Source organism: Ammospiza nelsoni, chromosome 6 (genome assembly GCF_027579445.1).
Source record: "Ammospiza nelsoni isolate bAmmNel1 chromosome 6, bAmmNel1.pri, whole genome shotgun sequence".
Classification (NCBI taxonomy): domain Eukaryota; kingdom Metazoa; phylum Chordata; class Aves; order Passeriformes; family Passerellidae; genus Ammospiza; species Ammospiza nelsoni.
Genome location: NC_080638.1, coordinates 6,871,644 through 6,890,670, shown reverse-complemented (window position 1 = coordinate 6,890,670; position 19,027 = coordinate 6,871,644). Strand labels below are relative to the sequence as shown.

The window sequence follows — 19,027 nt, the reverse complement described above, 5'->3', positions numbered from 1 at the left end:
TATTGACAAGCATGAACAGAACGACAGCAAATTATTACTAATGGAATTAGTCCCACTCAGGAGAAATGTGAACATAGATGTAAATATAGTCAAAGTTGTTGAGAAGGTTCCCAAAGAAGCTTAGGATGAAATATTCAGCCCAGTTTTATTTCATGTTCTAATCTTAGACAAGCACTACAGAGAACACACACCTCTCCCACGACACTGGGTTATGCAGCTGAGTGAAGATTTTACCTGCATTACATGAGGCTGCTCACCATCCTTGTCTGTCAAATGCAGGAAGTTCTTCTTCCCTGGCTCAAAACCAGCATCAAGAATGGTTTTGTCACTGTTCTGATCTATTGGAGTCTGCTAAAAAAGAGTGAAACAACATTTTTTAGAAACAGATCTATATGCAATTAACAGATTCCATCCAAGTACATTGCTTGATGTGGTTGCTGACACAGTAAGACCACATGAAAATAAATAATTATCCAGTAAACAAAACACATCATCAGTACTGAAATAACTTGCAAACAGTTTAAGAAACATTGCAGTCTAATGCAGTTAACTAATGTTAACAGCTGGTTAATCTATTCAGGAGCCAGTCTGTAAGTTTCTTGTAAACATCACATTATCCAGTGAACTCTATAGCATGCAGACACTTTTCTTTAAAAGAGGAAGCAATTAATTACTTTCAGCAGGCATAAACCTGACCTGAAACAAACTAATGTCTATTTCTTAACTTAGAAAGTTTTCTAGATGCATCTATAGAAATAATATTAACTAAAATCAACACTGATTTACAATAAAGCATAGGAGTGATATAAATAATTTTTTTAATGTAATATATTCAAATAGGTCTAAGAAACATCAGGACTTGCTACACAACATGCTGCTGCTGAGAAGAAAGCATTTCTCAAACAAGACTAGAGGAAATTGAGACTATTTATCACGGTATTATTATTAAAAATACATACTGATAACAAAAACTAATAATACATCTGAATGATCATATTAGTTTTTGTTTAATGATTAAACAGATATATCATTAAAGAGCATGCTTTGAGACTAAAATTCAGCCAAATCAACACAGCAGGAAAACATTACAGGAATTCACTCGCACAGAGAAGGAGGTTTTCTGCACTGTAACCAAACTTTACAGGAATTCACTAGCACAGAGAAGGAGGTTTGCTGTCCTGTAACCAAACGTTACAGGAATTCACTCGCACAGAGAAGGAGGTTTGCTGTGCTGTAACCAAACATTACAGAATTCACTAGCACAGAGAAGGTTTGCTGTGCTGTAACCAAACATTACAGAATTCACTAGCACCAGAGAAGGAGGTGGTTTGCTGTGCTGTAACCAAACATTACAGAATTCACTCGCACAGAGAAGGAGGTGGTTTGCTGTGCTGTAACCAAACATTACAGAATTCACTCGCACAGAGAAGGAGGTTTGCTGTGCTGTAACCAAACATCACAGGAATTCACTCGCACAGAGAAGGAGGTTTGCTGTGCTGTAACCAAACATTACAGAATTCACCAGCACCAGAGAAGGAGGTTTTCTGCACTGTAACCAAACATCACAGGAATTCACCAGCACCAGAGAAGGAGGTGGTTTGCTGTGCTGTAACCAAACATCACAGGAATTGAACAGCACCAGAGAAGGAGGTGGTTTGCTGTGCTGTAACCAAACATCACAGGAATTCACCAGCACAGAGCAGGAGGTTTGCTGCACTGTGAAGTGCTCGGAGCCCAGAGGAGCAGCAGGCTCAGTCCCTACCGTGGCAGTGGCAGTGTCTCCGTTGCCCCACACCAGATCAAAGGAGCCGTTCTCGTAGCCCACTTTGGCAGCCACGTCTGCGAAGAGGCGCCGCAGCGGGGTGGAGGCGGGCAGGTTCAGGGTGACGCGCTCGTTCACCCTCCTCGAGTTGGTGGTGTCCTGGATTATACACAGCACCCTGGGCTCCTCAGCAGCACATTCTGCCTGCAATCACAGCACACAACAAGTCAGGAGCAACAGCAGGAACATTTAGGAGCTTAACTGAAAAATCAAAACGAGACTTCACCAATAAAATGTAGTGTACTTTTAAAAACTAAGGTTCCTAAAATTGGACTTTATTTTCTGAAGTGAGCATGAGAAAATGAAGAACCTCCCAGTTTTGAAAAATCTATAAAGACAAACTTCATTTTTATAGAACAAGAAGGAATTTGTTCTGGTGTGGGGACAGAGAAACCGCTCAGGTTCCACACAGAACTCCAGCTAGCAAGCGCATAGGAGACTCCTTCAAAATCAGGAACAGACTTCCAAGTCATCACTTCATCCTGCTGAGGCAGAATATACCTTTTGTGACTTTCAGGAATGCAACCCAGAAAATTTGCAAGCTTTCAAGCAACCTTGGAAGCTGACCACTAAACAAAAACTTTCATAATCAAGCCACCAACTTCCTACTAACTCCACAACTGTCTGAGTTGCAGGAGATATTCTTCTGCCTGAATAAATCAACACTGACAAATGGCTACTGAACAAAGTAAAGGGAGTTTAAATAGAAACTTCAATGTATCTGAAATCAGAACAATAATGATCCTGAATGAAAGTGGTAATGGAATAATAATAAAAGTTTCTGGACCCAGTAAGTCAAGAAAAACAGCACTTTGCCAACACTGAAAACCGAGCAAGTCAAAAATCTAAGCACAATCAATTAATTATTTTAATTATCCAAAACCGTAGAACAAGAATAACTGATATTTAAATACACATCTCATAGGAAAGGATCGGGTAAGTAAAAGGAATTAGTCCTTCAGGTACTCAGCCTTTTCAAGCTGTCACACACAGAAGCATTAGTAATGCATTGTCAAAGTGCCCAAATCTCAGAACATGGATAAAGGCCACAGCACCCAAAAAGGCAAAAAACCACATGTGGTGCTATCACCATTCTCAGTGGACAAGAACAACAAATGGCAATAATTACATTCATGCCCAAACCCTCAGCCAAACATCACAGGCAGCTTCTAGAGAATAGAGAACTGCAAAGCAGATTTGAACATCTTCAGAATCTCCTGTGTTTCTACACACCCAGCCTCTCAACACAGATGAGCACCACCAAAGTGGTACAGCCCCTTCTGAGAGCTCTTACATCACCAAACCCGTGGAAAAGGAACACGGACATTCCAGCTGATGCCTTCATTCCAGGGGATTGCAAGATCTGCTGGCAGTGCTCACACAGGGATAGAATAAAATGTTAGCTGACTGCAGCATCTATTCCTATCAGCATCACAAAAAAGTTGTTAGAGGAAGGCAAATAAAACCACCCTCGATCCAATCTGAATGACATTAGTTTGCTTTTGATTGGGATTGTTTTTAAAGACTTTGGAGTCCCATTTCTTTAGGTTTATTACATGAAATATCCTGTGTGGAAGCCTTCATTACCTGCATGCTCAAAAAGATTCAAAGTGTTATTTGCAGCAAATCTGTAACACTTCATATATTTCATCTTTATGGGAGAATTTTACATTTATGAACTACTTTCCAAGAAGACACAGAAAACTATTCCTGAAACATTAACCACACATTAAGAAGAAAACAGAGTTTGGAAGTCAAAGTAATTTTGACATAGTATATTCTCACTTTCATCTATTGCACCCACAGGGACACATAGTGCTGTACTTAAGTAGACTAAAATTAAATTTCACCAGTGATTTCTTCTCCTGGGCTACTCCCTTGAAATTTCCTAGCACAGCATCTTTTTTATTTTGTTGGGTTTTTTTTTCTTTTTTGCTGAAAAAGCAAGTTCTCTCATTCACTGTGTGGTTAGGAAGAGAAGGTAAAGCTTGTTCAGTGGTCTTTTTTTGGTTTTTTTTGAGAAGGTGAGCAGCAGCTAAGACCCAACAAACTTGGAAGATCAACACATACTTACATGCAGGTGCCTCAGCAATGGTGAAGGCTTGCTGTGGGTGGGAGCCCACCCTCCTCTACAGAACTCTGCAGGGGGGTTAAGAGGTATTTACTACTACTCACACAGGCTCATCTCAGAAACCAGAAGGTACTTTGGATTTAATTATCCCCACGCTGATTTTGTATTGATGCTGTAACTCGATGTAACTGTGTATAAACATGTCATGAGCAGTTCTCCACTGGACACTCAATTCCTTGTGCTCCTGCCTTTACATAACCAGCACTGACTCCCCTCCTCCCTGCAGGAACTCCCTGGGAAGGGAACTCCTCCCACTCCCACTCTCCCTGCTACCCTGGATGGTGAATCAGTTGTGACTTGCATTAGAGTTGCTACAGAAAATAATTAGGCACACAGTATCTGAGGGATGGAAGTAACATTAAGGGAACAAATTATAGACGATTACAGAAGATTTGCTGGTTGGGTTGCTGGATGTAGCACGTCACACAAATCCTCTCTTTCTTCTTCACAGATGTAATTCTGACAGACTGAACTGCTCTAACTCACGGTCAGTACAGCAAAGGGTATTAAGCTGTCATTCATTCACACTGTCACCACTTCAAGTTGTTAGGAGTAAACAGATAAAGCAAAAATAACCTCAGCCCAACTCTACTCACCTAAAGCATTCACACACACCAGCTGAACTAGGAGACGACAATGCAACACCTGTGGGGCTACTTTACTACAGAAATAGCGTGAAAAGCAAGACTGGTGAGTGATAGATGCCTCAGCTATTCTGACAGGCTGTTAGCAAACCAAATCCACAACAGGAACACAAATTAATTGAAACCATTACATAATCTGATATATTTTGAGAGCAAAACAATGACTTTTTTAAACGCAGAGACAGCCAAAGCCTCACACACCAGTGTAAAAGCATAACAACACATACTCAGTTTGAAGGTACCACTTAGACTGAATTGCATATGTACATCATCTTTGTATTCAAGAACATGCACAGAGTTTAGTGTCAATAGCTCATGCTCATGTTAAAATAAATAGAAGCTACAGCATCATGCTGCTGCTATATTTCTTGGTTATCACTTTATAAAGCTGATTTCATCTGTCTACCTGTGCAAACTTCTTCTTCATTTCAGCAAAGATACTCTGTCTGCAACTCCAAAACATATCCTACAGTATATAAAAACAAAATTAACAAGTCATAATAACTGAAAGGTGTTAATTGACTTTTATTTTATACTACTAAAAAATCATTACTGAGTTTGGAAATACCAATCACAGAGTAACTCGAGAAGGAATAGCCTATTTTAATATTTAAATTATCATAGGAGCAACGTTACAATGTCAGTTAAGTTGTAATACACAGACTACATCTCCTAAAGAAAGAAGTGAATGGATAAGAAAATGTAAATAACAATTCAAGATACAAATTCATATTAACACTTTCCTTGATTATCTTTAAAATATGCCACAGACAGAGGTAAACATTTTACCTCAAATGATTCAAGGGTAGGATTAGCATATAACCCTGTAGTTCAATTTATTAATGTATTTATAAATTATGAAGCTGTCCAGTTTCATATGAAACTATTCTTTCCTGCCTAAATTATTTCCTGTAGGGAAGGTTTATTATTATGAGCCCATTTTTAAGTATGCAGCTGAAGGTAGTAAAGAGATGAAGTTATTGATTTTATTTCTACTACTCTTAAAGAAATCTTGCCTTGGTATCTCTGATGGATCATCAAAAATTCAACAACAAACATTGACTGCACACAATTGTTTTCTGACTAAACATCAAATTAACCAGTTTCTGAATCTCAAGCGGTGCACTTTGTATTTCTCCAGAAAGGAAAAACAGGAAGTGAGAATGAAGATGCTCATAACATCACTGATTTTCTCCAAATTCCTTCAACTGTGCCCTTGGTAAAGATTACCAAAACAAAAAGCCCTGACAAATCTTTACTGACATGCCCTGTTTGCCCCACCAAATGACCTACAAAATTAGCCCAAATTAGACCACTGCATTTAATTTCCCAGCAGGATGACACACAAAGCATCGTTTTTTTCTTCACAAACTGAACTGAAGATCCAGTTTGGAAGTCTTACCCTGACAAGACTGTGTCTAGCAGTTTCCTTTACACACCAGTCTGTAATTTCAGATTTGAGAGATTTCAGATTTACATGACACAATTTAAATGTTTTGCTGCCTACGGTTTTACCTGCTCTTAATCAAAAGCCATATACATTTTGTTAAAATGACACAAAGGTTAATGGAGTCCCAGAGCCACCAATCTGAAACCGCTGATTTGTAATTTTATCACTGTTATCAAATGCATTGCCCTGTGTCAAGGACTTAATTAAGACAAAAAAATTTTCCTCCTAATCAGGGACTCCAAAGACCCCTGACTTCAGCCTGAATTTGTTCTCTCCAGAGACAGGCAATCCAAGTCTGGTACACACAGGGGCACGTGTAATTTTGTAGTGTGCTATTTGACTTGCTGCACACAGCAGAGGGTGGAAGGGGAGGACAGGCTCCAGCTATCGCCCACACAGAACTATCTACAGGTTGCTTATTTTATAAAAACATTCCTGTGCTGGGTTATCAGCTCTTGTTTTTTCACTTAAGGTCTGCTGGAAGATTTTCAAGAGCTACTTCACTAAACAAATTCCATGTAACAGATCAAACAAATCAGATTTATAAATTATACTGTTTATATGATGTTCAGAAATTTTAGAAATAACTGAGAGCTTCTTAGACAAGACAAGTCACAGAATCACAAAAGCATTTAGGTTGGAAAAGACTTCCAGGATCACTGAGTCCAACCTTTAACTGACTATTACCATGTCACCTAGACCATGGCACCAAGCGCCACATCCAGTTGTTTCATCACCACCTCCAGGGATGGAGACTCCACCACCTCCCTGGGCAGCCCCTTCCAATGCTGGACAATCCTTTCTGTGGGGCAATTCCTGCTGATGTCCAACCTGACCCTGCCCTGATGCAGCTTGAGGCCGTGTCCTCTCATCCAGTCCATGGTTGCCTGGGAGGAGAGGCCGATCCCCACCTGGCTCCACCCTCCTGTCAGGCACTTCCAGAGAGTGACAAAGTCACCCCTGAGCCTCCTTTGCTCCAGGCTGAACATCCCCAGCTCCCTCAACTGCTTCTCACAGGGCTTTTACCCTCCAGACCCTCCCAGCTCCACTGCAGCCGCTCAATGTCCTTCCAGAACTGAGGGGCCCAGAGCTGGGCACAGCACTCGAGGCCTGGCCTCAGCAGTGCCCAGCACAGGGGACAGCCACTGCCCTGGCCTGCTGGGGACACTACTGCTGGTACAGGCCAGGGTGGCACTGCCCACCTGAGCACTTCCAGCTGCTGGCAATCAGCACCCCCATGTCCTCTTCCAGCCAGGCTCCCCAAAGCCTGCAGCAAAGCATGGGGTTGTGACCCAAGTGCAGGACACAGCACCTGGCCTCGCTCAAATCACAAGGATGTGTCCATCTCTCAAATTCTCTTTTTCAATTCATTCTCTACTTTTCAATTAAAGTGTTCACTCACACTCCAAATAAACTTTATAATAACCACTAGTGCAATTCTACATTTTACAAAAAAGCTCCTCTCAGCATGGAAACATATTTAAGGTACAAGTAAGAGATCAAAGGTCTTCTATAGAAATTTTTACCCTCATAAAAGTTATTCCGGAATGCACCAAGCCAATTTCTTATTACACCTCACAAAATCAACAGGCAATTAACCACACAGTTCAAGGCTTTCAAATGAACATACACACTATTCACAGCAAATGCAGGAACACCTTACTGCCTTTTCCTCATAAGAGCAACTGCTCAGGTAGCAAGCACATCTATCCAGTGCTTGGGAGAAGTCCTCAAAGCTCCATGCTCAAAGTTCCATGCTGCTACTTTGCCAAAGTGTGACATAGTACACCAGTGGCTTAGGAAAACAAGCTGCAGACCCTCAACTGCATAGGGACCTAAAGGGCAAATTAACTACAGACTGCAGACTGTTAATTAAAGCTATAATTCACAAAATCATCCCACTGTTATTTTAGCACATCAGTCTTCTCAGGCTAATATTTTGGTCAACAAATATTTGAAATTGTAATTTCAAGTGTTAATTGTAATTTAAAAAAAATAGTGAAACACTGACACTTTGATCCCAAGTCACTCCATCTTGCTGAGGCTGGGAATCCTGTGGGATGGAGAGCATTCTCAGCAAGTCTGCTGATGACAATAAGCTGGGTGGTGCTGTCAACATGTTGGATGGAAAAATGCCATCCTGAGAGACACTGACAGCTTGAGAGGGGGGCTGTGTGACCCTGATGAATTTCAACAAAGCAAAGTGCAAGGTCCTACACCTGAGTTGGGACTGTGCCAAACACACCTAGAGGCTGTGCAGAGAAGTGACTGAGAACAGCCCTGAGGAGAAGGACTTGGGGGTGATGGCTGATGAAAAACTTGCCATGAGCCAGCAGTGTGAGCTAGCAGCCCAGAAAGCCAAAAGTATCCTGGGCTGCATCAAATGGAGAGTGATCAGCAGGTCAGGGGAGGGGATCCTCCTCCACTCTGCCCTCCTGAGCCCCCACCCCAAGTGCTGGGGACATTCCTGGTGCCCACAGCATAAGGAGGACATGGAGCTGTTGAAGCAAGTCCAGAGCAGGACATGAAGTTGATAAGAGGACTCAGGTGCCTTGCCTACAAAGACAGGCTGCCAGAGCTGGGGCTGTTCGGCCTGGAGAAGAGAAAGTTGCACAAAGACCTCATAACAGCAGCATCTGAAGGGCATACATGGAAACCAGAGAGCAACTGTTCATCAGGAACTGTAGTGGTAAGACAAGGAGTAATGGGTTCACATTGAAAGGGCAAATTTAGACTGGATATATGGAAGAAATCATTTACATGAGGGTGGTGAGGCACTGGCACAGTTTACCCAGGGAAGTTGTAGAAGAATGCCCCATCCCTGGAAGCATTCACAGCCAGTCTGGATGGTGTTGTTATCATATTTCTAGAGTCCTATACCTTCTGGGTGGTTTTCTCACACACAGCTCTTCACAGCAGTGTTGTTCCTGCTTCTTCATCAGGGCTCCTCCAAGGCTCTCCCTGACCAGCCAGCCCACCCCCTTTTATCCCAGTTATCTTCACTAGCCACAGCTGCTGCCCAATTAAGGGCATCACAGCTGCAGCCCATCAAGAACAACTAGGATTGGGGCAAGGCCACTTACACAATACACATATTTTGCTAGGACTCCTACTATAGGATGGGGCCCTGAGTGACCAGCTCTAGTGGAAGGTGTTCCTGCCCATGGCAAGAGAGTGGAGCTAGATGATATTAAAGGTCCTTCCCAACCCACACCATTCTATGGCCCTTTACACTGCTCCATTTCTAGAAAGGTGATGATGATAAACTGCATGTATAAGATTTCTGACTATTAGACCAGACTTAAAAAAGACAATTTACAATAGGAACATGCAATCAACACACAAGTCTGACCTGGGTGGACATTCTAGAGGGCCATGCTACACAAGAATTCATACCCCATGTACCTTTCTAAAATATATTTCATCTTTCTTCCATGAAAGATCTGCACCTGCAAGTTGCAGAGCATAAAGCATGTTGTTGCTGTATTTCTGTATATACAAAGGCAGCATTGTTATTAGTACCATCTGCAAGACAGACATTTGCTTAGACCATATAGGTTCTGTATTTGTTGAAAATAAAGGAACAATAAAAATAGAGTGTTACTAGATCTGTCACAACAATATTCAAATGTACAACTGCAGTGGTTTTAACACTGCATTTAGAAGTGGCTTGCTATTTTTCAGCCTTGAATCACTGAGTTAATTAAAATTCTATAGCAGCGTTTCACTATTTTAACTCCAGCTTCATTTTTATAAAATTACTTTGTTGTATTCATATTGTTGTTATCATATTTTTAAAGTCCTATACCTTCTGGGTGGTTTTCTCACACACAGCTCTTCACAGCAGTGTTGTTGCTGCTCCTTAGTCAGGGCTCCCTCTAGACTCTCCCTACCTGGCCAAGCCCACCCCCTTTTATCACAGTTATCTTCATTAGGTACAGCTGCAGCCCATCTAGAACAACCGGGGCTATATACAGATATTCAAATACAATACAGATATTTTACTAGCACTCCTACTATATTACTTTAGAGACTGAAAGCAAAACCTAAAGCTAAGGTCAAACTTCATACAAATTCTACCCAATATTTCCAAATTCCAGGTCAAGAGCTGAACTAATAGATGTGTGAAGTTTTACTGCCAAGTAAACTTAGTGGCCTACTGAGACTTAAAAGGATCACCACTAGAGAAGACTCTGCATGTCCACACCCCATAAATAATTCTCACAAATCACTGCAGTACAGAGGAAAGACAAAGAGATCAGTAGGAAGCAGCAGACATCAAGCTCACGTTCACAGAATTACTTGGATGATTAAGCCCAAGACAGCAATTCTTAAACCTAATGTACCTTCAGCAACTTCAGACTCCCACATGAAGTGCACGAGTGACTACTGCCAGTCACATCACTGCTGGGCAAACTCTGGGGTGCACATTCCAGGTGCTGTAAATGACTGGATGCACATTTCCAGCAGTTACAAGGATAAGTGAAATGTGGCACCTTCAATAACACACAAGTAGTCTGCATGTGTAACTTTACTTCTGAAGTATAATCACAGTTGAAACAAGCTTCTGTTCAGCTGAACCATTGTCAGTGTCTGAATGTTCCTTTCTCTCTCAGCAATGACCAAATACTATCAAATCAGCTCCTTGAGAACCCACAACCATAATTTAGGAATTTTCCCACCTATTTCAAGAGGTCCAATCCATTAAATGCCACACTGGATACACGCTGATAACACTGCTTCCTGCAGAAAATGCGAAGATCAGAGATCTTTCCAATAGACAGCAAATAAGGGGAGAAGAGTCAGTGAGAACCGGGGTACCATTCCCCCTCCTTCTACCCTGTGCTTTTGAACCACAGACTCCTACAACCTGCTGGGTTTTTTCTGTTTAGGTGACCTGGAAAGGCCCGGGGTGGCCTTGGACAACCGGCGCTTCAAAGGACGAGAAGAGGCTCCAGATCTTTTCTCGGTCTCGGTGTTTATTAATTGTTTATCTAAAAGATTTTCTCTTGGCCCGACAGAGGTCTGCTCAGCAGTCAGCCATGAGCACACTGCGAGCCCCCGGGGCAGTCACCTATCTTTATACTCGAAGTTACGTGTACAATATTTATCATTTTTCCCCAATACCTTTTACCTTTATTAACCCGTGCACTTTTAGTAATAACCAATCCCAAAGTGCCACCACCACCACAGAAGATGGAGGCCAAGAAGAAGAAGAAGAAGAAGAAGAACAGGACACGCCCCAATTCCTCCATCTTACTTCTTTAGACCCCCCTGTACAGAAATCCTAAACCCTGTGTCTTACACTCTAATTAACTTATCCCTTCACCATTCACCCAGTGAAACCTTCCCAGTCCTCATACAGGTGTCGTCTCCTGTGTCGGATCAAAGTCCAGCCACCAGACACTTCTGGCAACATTCCAGGACTCCCGAGCCCCCCAAGGGTGGTCTCGGCCACTCTGCACCTCCATCCTGAGGTGCTGAGATCCCACAACAACCCACCACCCCTTCCACCCCAGCAGAGCTACCCATGCTCCATGGTTGTTTCCAAGCCCAAGGAAGCTCTTTCAGAGGCCAACTTCCCTGGTACAGCCAGGGGAGGGGAACACAGGGTGACAAAGGTTCTCATCATGAAGGAGGCATTGAGCGGGTGCTCTCAGACTCACATTGGGCTTTATTTCAGAGGAAAGCAGCACCTTCTTTTTGAAACACAGGTTCTAAACTAATCCTGTCAGAGCACTGAGGGGTTTGTTACTCAACACAGGTGCTTTGCCACAGCCCAGTCTTTAATGAGAGAACAGTGCACTTCGAATCCTGTTACAATGCCTGAACCAAAACACTTAAAGATGTATTTAATAGCACACTTGTGGCAAATTGAACACACTTCTTAAAACACAGATCCCAGAATGTCTTAAATAGAGCAATTTTGAGCTGTTAACTTGATGTATTGTATGTTGGAATGTTTCCTGAAGCAAAAAAAAAATCTGAACAACCTTTAGATACAATCATTTAATCTTGAATCTGACTGATTTTGAAGTATCAGGTTTGTGAGTACCTCAACAACATACTTTGTCCTCATCTCTGAATTCTTCATTATACCTGGGGAGACTTCAGGCAAAATCCAGACTATAGAAAAAAATATAGTGTAAGGGGACACATGCCTTGGGAGAGCTGAACTAAAGACCAAAAGATCCACTTTTCAGTTTTACAGAATGCATTTTTCATATTTAAAGCAAGATTTTAAATATGTCTTACTAAGGACATCCTGAAGAACCAGTCTTCTTACACTTATCTCCTTATGGTCTTTTAAATATAGTAAATTAAGGTGATTCAAGATAAATTACTTCCCCTAAAAAAAGTCAAACAAAGCAGCTGTCAATAAAAAAAGTGTGCAAATATTTCCTGGTCATACCTGCAGATCACACAAGAACAAACAAAGTTTTCTTCAGGGGTAACAAAGAATAGTTTATATATCTACAGCAATCTCTTAACCACTAGATATTGTATTTCACTCTCTTACTCTTAAAATTTTTAATTTCAGCTGATCCTATTTTCTTTCCTCTGACCCAAGTTGAACTTGCAAAGGGTTTTGTAACCACACTAAAATAATTGTGAGAATTAAATGTCAATGAAGTTCTCTACATTCACAATCTATCTGCCAGACTCTCTACATTTATTACAGTGTAACCTTTACACTCAGATCTGAAACAGCCTCATTTTTATAGAACTTCCTTTGCTTGTAACTTCTCTCCACCTTCCTAATCAGCATGCTCCTTGGTTTTCCTTAAAAAACAAAACCCAAAAAAGCTAAAAATGGGGATATGAGAATGCCCAAGACACTTACTACACTTTTATATATTGCTCAATACTTATAATATTTGTCTCCTACTGAGAGTTGCAGAAGTAGTGGATGAACTTGCCCTTCATTTCTTCAAGTGTGAATTTTATGGAAATGTTTTCCTTTGCTGCTCCTATTCTGAAGAACTTTCTGCTGGATTGAATTACAAATGCAATATTAGCATAAGTACTCAGAAGAGCTTTCTCTTCATGGAGAATTTTGAAATGAAAGTTTACTTCCCTACAAAATCACCAACAGACATGTATGGTAAAAAATTAAAATCCAGTTCAGACATTAAACATGACTGCAGGCAAAGTTTTTAATTCTTTAACAGCTCTCTAATTTTCAGCTGTCCAGCTTCTGTTGGGGAAGGAAAGATGGAAACTGAACAGCAAGGTATGTGAGCAGGCATTCTTTGTGCAGCTCCCTGGGAACTCTGCACAGAACAAAGGATCCAGGCCAGAGTGGAAGCACCATAAACTCTGCCTGCTGCCACTGCCACCAAGGGCTGCAGGGAGAGCACACAACTCTGGGGCAATGTCCCCACAGCAGGAACAGGGATCACAATGTGCATGTGAGAAAGGACTTAGACAATTTTTCCATATATAAACTGATGAACAAAAAAAAAAGGTACTACATAAGAGTTTCTGCATCTGCTATTTTTTTCTTTTCCTTCACTGTTGTTGATCTCAACCCAATGAGTGAGCATGGCTGCCTTCCATTCCTTCAGCTCCTGTAGAACACTGCCAAACTTCTTCAGAAAATGCTGTTTATATGTTCAGACATTATTTTACTGGGCAAACTTTCATGCTATATCAAACATATTTCTCATGAAGCTCCAAAACCAGAGCATTCAGCAATGCTCAGGAATCCAGGCACACTTGCTCGTGTTACTGAGGCAGCTTTCATCACATGTGCTTATTGAGAAGCTACACCTGAACTGCAGCACGATACCAGCTCTAAGCTATTCACAGAAATGCCAATCTAAAAATAATCTGTTGCCATTTTTCAGAAGCACCTAAAGCACCCCTGTGATTACAATCTCAACAATTATATTGAATCAAATGATCTGTACCAATTTCACCCCTCAGTATTTTTAGAACATGCACAACATCCTTTTTAGAAATTATTTCATCTGCCAATGCTGTGCAAGAGCATTTGCTCAGTGCAAGCTGACTACATGCCAAGCATTGCAGAAACCAAAGAAAATAAAAATCTCAGCATGTCACAGTGCCTAAAACTGTGGTCAAGTTCATTGTTATTTTATCAGAGCTCCACAAAAAAAATTCTGTGACTTAAAATTATCAGTTCTTTAGTAACTAGTGGCATTGTTTTGTGAATATTTCAGTCAAGACAAGAAAATAACAAGATTATAAATGGCAGCCCAGCCAAAGGTATGCCACATTAAATCTTAAAGGGTGAAGTGTAAAAGAGCAGCTTTAAATGTTCAAAAAGGAATTTAAAAAAACTTTTTCAAACTGCATAAAAAAGCTGAATATGTACATGTAACTCAATCACTCCATTTTCTACAAACGTAGCTTTCACCTTTATTCTCTTAGGTAAAACTCAACATATTTTCAAACACAACAAAAAATGAAGCTGGGAATATTTATGAACATTTATGAATATATATGAATATTTGTACATAATATAGTACATTGCAGTACCAGTTGTAATGTACTGGTGGGGGAAGGTTTAGAACAAAACATTTCCCCCACTCCCATTTAATTCTGACAAGACTGAAACATGTGATTCAAAGGTAGCACAAATTCAAGGTACTAACTTATTTCAGTAAATCACCACAAGTTTTAATCTTATATTGATATCACTACATTCTGTCAGAAAAAGAGGCAGCACAATAATAATTTTAATCACTATGTGATTGTACAACTAACATTTTAAAACTATAATGCAAGGATGCCTTGATTGTATCCACAGGCTTTAAAAAGAACAGAAAATGGCACCAAAAAAATATTTTCACTACTGATGCTTTTGAATGTGAAATTTTAAATCACCAGTGACGCACAAAACGGTAATGACATAAAATAGCATTTATTGTTTGTGATGATGTTCAGAACATCTCACTGCAGGGAAAAAAGAAGGATTCAGTTATTTAGTTGTCAGACTGTTCTCCAGGGTAGTAACTTCCACCAGCAGCATTTCCAGTCTGAGGCTGCAGTACCAAGGGGTGCCCATCAGGCACTGGTACCTCTCAGGCAAAAACATTTCATCAGATGATTGAGAGGTGCTGATACTTCCCTGTCCTGATCATCCTTCCATGCTCAGATTAAACACCCAGCTGACAGCAAGGGAAAGTGAACGCTCACTGGGAAGCCCCATGGCTGGAAAAAAGCAGGAACGCTCTGGAATTCTACTCCAAAGAGTAGAATTTTTCTACTTTATTCACCAAACTCAATATCTACATGAACATCATTCAGAAAGTGTCTGTTTGCAAGGAACAAATTATTTGGTGAACTTCCCTGTGAATTTTCTGTTTGTTTCCTAAATTTGATTTCCAAAATTGCTTCTCAGTCAATGAATTAGACAGTTTCTCTAGTTGTCACAACCATTCCTTTATGTTTTGTAATGGAGCACACGAGAAGGAAAGCAGGATAAATTATGCAAGCTGTAACCACTTGTAGAATCTTTTGATACATGGAAAGAAAAAACAAGGATGTCATCAGCACTGAAAAGAACAGCATCCCTTTACTAAAGAGAATTGCAAAATATCTTAATCAGATTCCTGCTCGTATAATGAGGAAGTCAGAACGATACCCATCAAGAGACACATTTGATTTGTTCAGTGCAGATGATTAAAATGGACTCATTAGTGCAGGGATGAAAAGATTCCCATTAGTGAGCTGAGAGAACTCACACCACCTTGGTCAATTTAATGGCAGCAAGTATATATTTATATATTTATATGTATTTATTTATTCATTCTGACAGGTGTACTTTAGATAGTTCATGCTAGAACATGTTGAAAAAGCATCTGCACAGCATTTATTTAATCAGTAGCACAAACACTTCAAAAATCTCATAGCAGAACACACTTCTCATATTATGACCAATACTCACTAAGTTCTCATACATCTTGATTTTCAAGATAAGTCTTTGTAAAGTTCACTTACATTACCAGTAAACACACATAGGCATCTTTCTCACCAACTGTGTTGGCAAGAGTATTTTATTATTTTCTATTTGAGGTAGATTTTCCCAAAATAAGTTTCAAGTCAACTTTTCCTGTAAGAAACACTGAGAGCCATAGAAATGTTCTCCCATCTGATAGCAGCATTTTCTTATTTTCATATTTATCTAACTCATACTATTCACCCTCCCTTCCCAGGGTTCCTAGGTAAAAATCCACACCTATTAATACAGCAAATTTTATAGAATATGCTCAAATTTTGCTACCAGGGTGCAGCAATGAACACTTTTTACTCAGTGACTTCTTTTTATTGGATATAAAAGGAAACTGAATTGATTCTTTTCATCTTTTAGATGAAGAAAGCAAAGTAATTGAGGATGAGGAAAAGAAGGAAGGGAAAGGAACAGGGAGCAGTTTACACTGAGCCGCAGAAGCAGAGAACAGGGATTCTCATGGGGAATTACTGGTCACACCATTGCAGGGAAAGCACTGGGCAGCAGTAGGGATGCAAGAGGGAACTCACCAAGTGCCTGCATAGCCCAGCCAAAAACCTTTATGCAAAAAGAAATCCCAACACTGATCTATTAGAACCTGCTTTCATACATCTCCTCCAAAGGAAAAAGAACTTTGTCTCAAAGTTAGGAGCAAGAGAAAATGACAAGGCCCTGATTACTCGGACTTCCGAGACGCAGGCGAAGCTATGCAATGTCCAAAAGAAAACCTTTCATAACAGACTAATAAAAGATGAACCTTTGTATGGACTCTGTATCCATGAAAACATAGTGCTACTCACAAAACCTAATGAAAACATCTTAGCAATTCTACTTTGCAAACAGCAGCCTGAGCTCCTGTTAATATACAAAAATATGGATAAAAACACAAATTGAAGACTCATAATCAACTTAATACTCATCCTTCCCCTCCACCACATGCAGACTGGCAGAGTTAGAGACACCTCCCACCACTTATCTACCAAGGCATCACTAACTTGTAGACAAGAACCAAAATCCTTTTCCCATCCACTGCTTTGGATGATTAGTCATTCCCTAAACCAGCCCAAAGCAAACTCATTACATTTCTTCTCATTCCTGCACACTGGAATGCCAAGGCAACTCTGGCTGTGGGCTCATCTTCAGCAGAGGCTGGTTCAGCGCCCAGCTGAAATCTCTGAAGCGGCACAGTGACACCAGCCAGCCCACCAGGAAGGGACAAAACATCAACTGTGCTCCTCTATCCATCCCTGGGGGGCACAGCTGAAACTCCCAACGATCTGCTCTGCCTCCAACTGCTCCTAGGGGCATTGCAGGAATATTTAGGAGCAGGCTGTTGAGAACTCAGAGACTTGGCGAATTCTGTTTACTCATAGCTCAGCGTGCTCTGCAATGGGACTATTAATGAATCTCAGAAGGACTTAATGGGAATGCTGCAGTGTAGCATGTTAAAATTCCCTATCACTAAAAAAATGAGGTTATACTGAAAAACACTGGAAAAGTTGAAGATAAACTTCTGTTACAACACATATATAGATATAACCAGATGGACTTGACACAAGTAGTTCATCTCTTTTCTTTCTCAATTTGATTTCACTAATATTCTGTTCAGTTTCATTTAGAGACACAACAAAGAACTTGACAAAACTTGCTGAGAAAAAACAACTCCTCCCGTTAGCATTATCAATGTACAAAGTTTATAGATTTCACACTGTTTGTTTAAGATACCCATAGCTATAATCACATAGATTCGTCTTCCTTTCCCCATACTTCCCCCCCTACAGATAAAAGTACATTCAAAAGGCTCCTCCAATGAGTCAGTTAAAAATACACAGCTGAATCATAAGCATATTCTGAATACAACTCTAAAGCCAAGGGGGATACTATTAATACATATAACTAAAGACACAGCCTTGGCTAGCTGCTTTTATTAATATCTTGTCTATTCCACTTCTCTACAGCTGCTGCCACAATGTTTCTCCTGCCACTATCCCTTATCTGTTTCTTTGGTTTTAAAATTAAATCTTTAAGTATATCAGCTACTCTGTCTTCTGGCCTAGTTTTATATTTGTGAAGATTTTTGTTAGAAGTCAATATTCAAGTATATTAGCTACTACATTCCATCTCTTTTAAAGTTTCTGGAGATTTCACTTTCGTGTAAAAGACAAAATATAGTCTTTTATACCTTAGTATTTAAAGTAAGGATACGAGGTAATGTTACCTTTTTCCTACATATGCCCTGTGTTTACATGCACGAAAAATTGTTTCTAATATTCAGTGTTGTTATTTGCTTCCCAGTTCTACTCGAGAATACCATTTAAGGATCAGCACCTCATTTTGCTAAGCTCCACAAAAACGGAGCCCTTGCCTGACAAAGCTTCCCGTAAGGACACACGACGGGACAGGTAAATGTAACAAAATGAGGTTTTTGTTACTGACGTTCGACGAAAACTCCGGGAAGGCTTTGAGTAATTTATCAGAACTGCAAAACTGTCAGAAAAGTTGGCAAAACGTGTACCTGCTCAGGAAACAAAGTTTATGCTGATACTACTCTACCAGCAGCTGTTTCCAAATATTTTATGCCATCACTTGAACTCCTTCCTGTGCGCGGTATCGCTCCAACTTGACACGTGTCATTCGCCTATCGCTGCAGGACAGAGGCTTCGCCTTCCTCTTTCTCTCGGGCTCTTATCTCCAGCCTATGGCCAAAAACAAGCCTTTCCCCTTCTCCCTACAGCAGGGGAGAGATGAGGGGCCCAGAGCAGAGCAAACAAGCCGCTGCTCGACCCGTTCCCCCCGGCAAACACCGCGGGCACTGCCGCCCGCCCTGCCCCGCTCCCGGCCCCTCGGCCGAGACCCGCCCGGTTCCCGGGGCCGGCTCCCCGCTCTGCCCCTCAGCCGCAGCCCCGCGGGCCGGCAGGAGCGGCCGCGCTGCCTCCCAGCCCCGTGACACCGGAGCGGCCCGGCCGGGCCCCGCCGCGCAGGCCGGGCTCCCCGCATGCCG

The 19,027-nt window shown here is 41.1% G+C and overlaps 1 protein-coding gene across 5 annotated transcripts in view; it reads right to left on the bottom strand.

The window, feature by feature from the left end:
* The window catches only part of USP47 (ubiquitin specific peptidase 47), a 51,731-nt gene that overhangs the window by 32,213 nt on the left and 491 nt on the right, over positions 1–19,027 (bottom strand). For 3 of the 5 annotated variants that reach the window (XM_059473746.1, XM_059473748.1, XM_059473751.1), the window contains exons 2-4: positions 5,004–5,063; positions 1,763–1,966; positions 235–351 (exon numbers count right to left, since the gene is read on the bottom strand). In XM_059473746.1, coding sequence (XP_059329729.1) covers positions 235–351; positions 1,763–1,966; positions 5,004–5,063 — 381 coding nt within the window. The remainder of the gene's footprint in view (positions 1–234; positions 352–1,762; positions 1,967–5,003; positions 5,064–19,027) is intronic. The other 2 variants (XM_059473747.1, XM_059473749.1) reach the window with 2 other exon arrangements.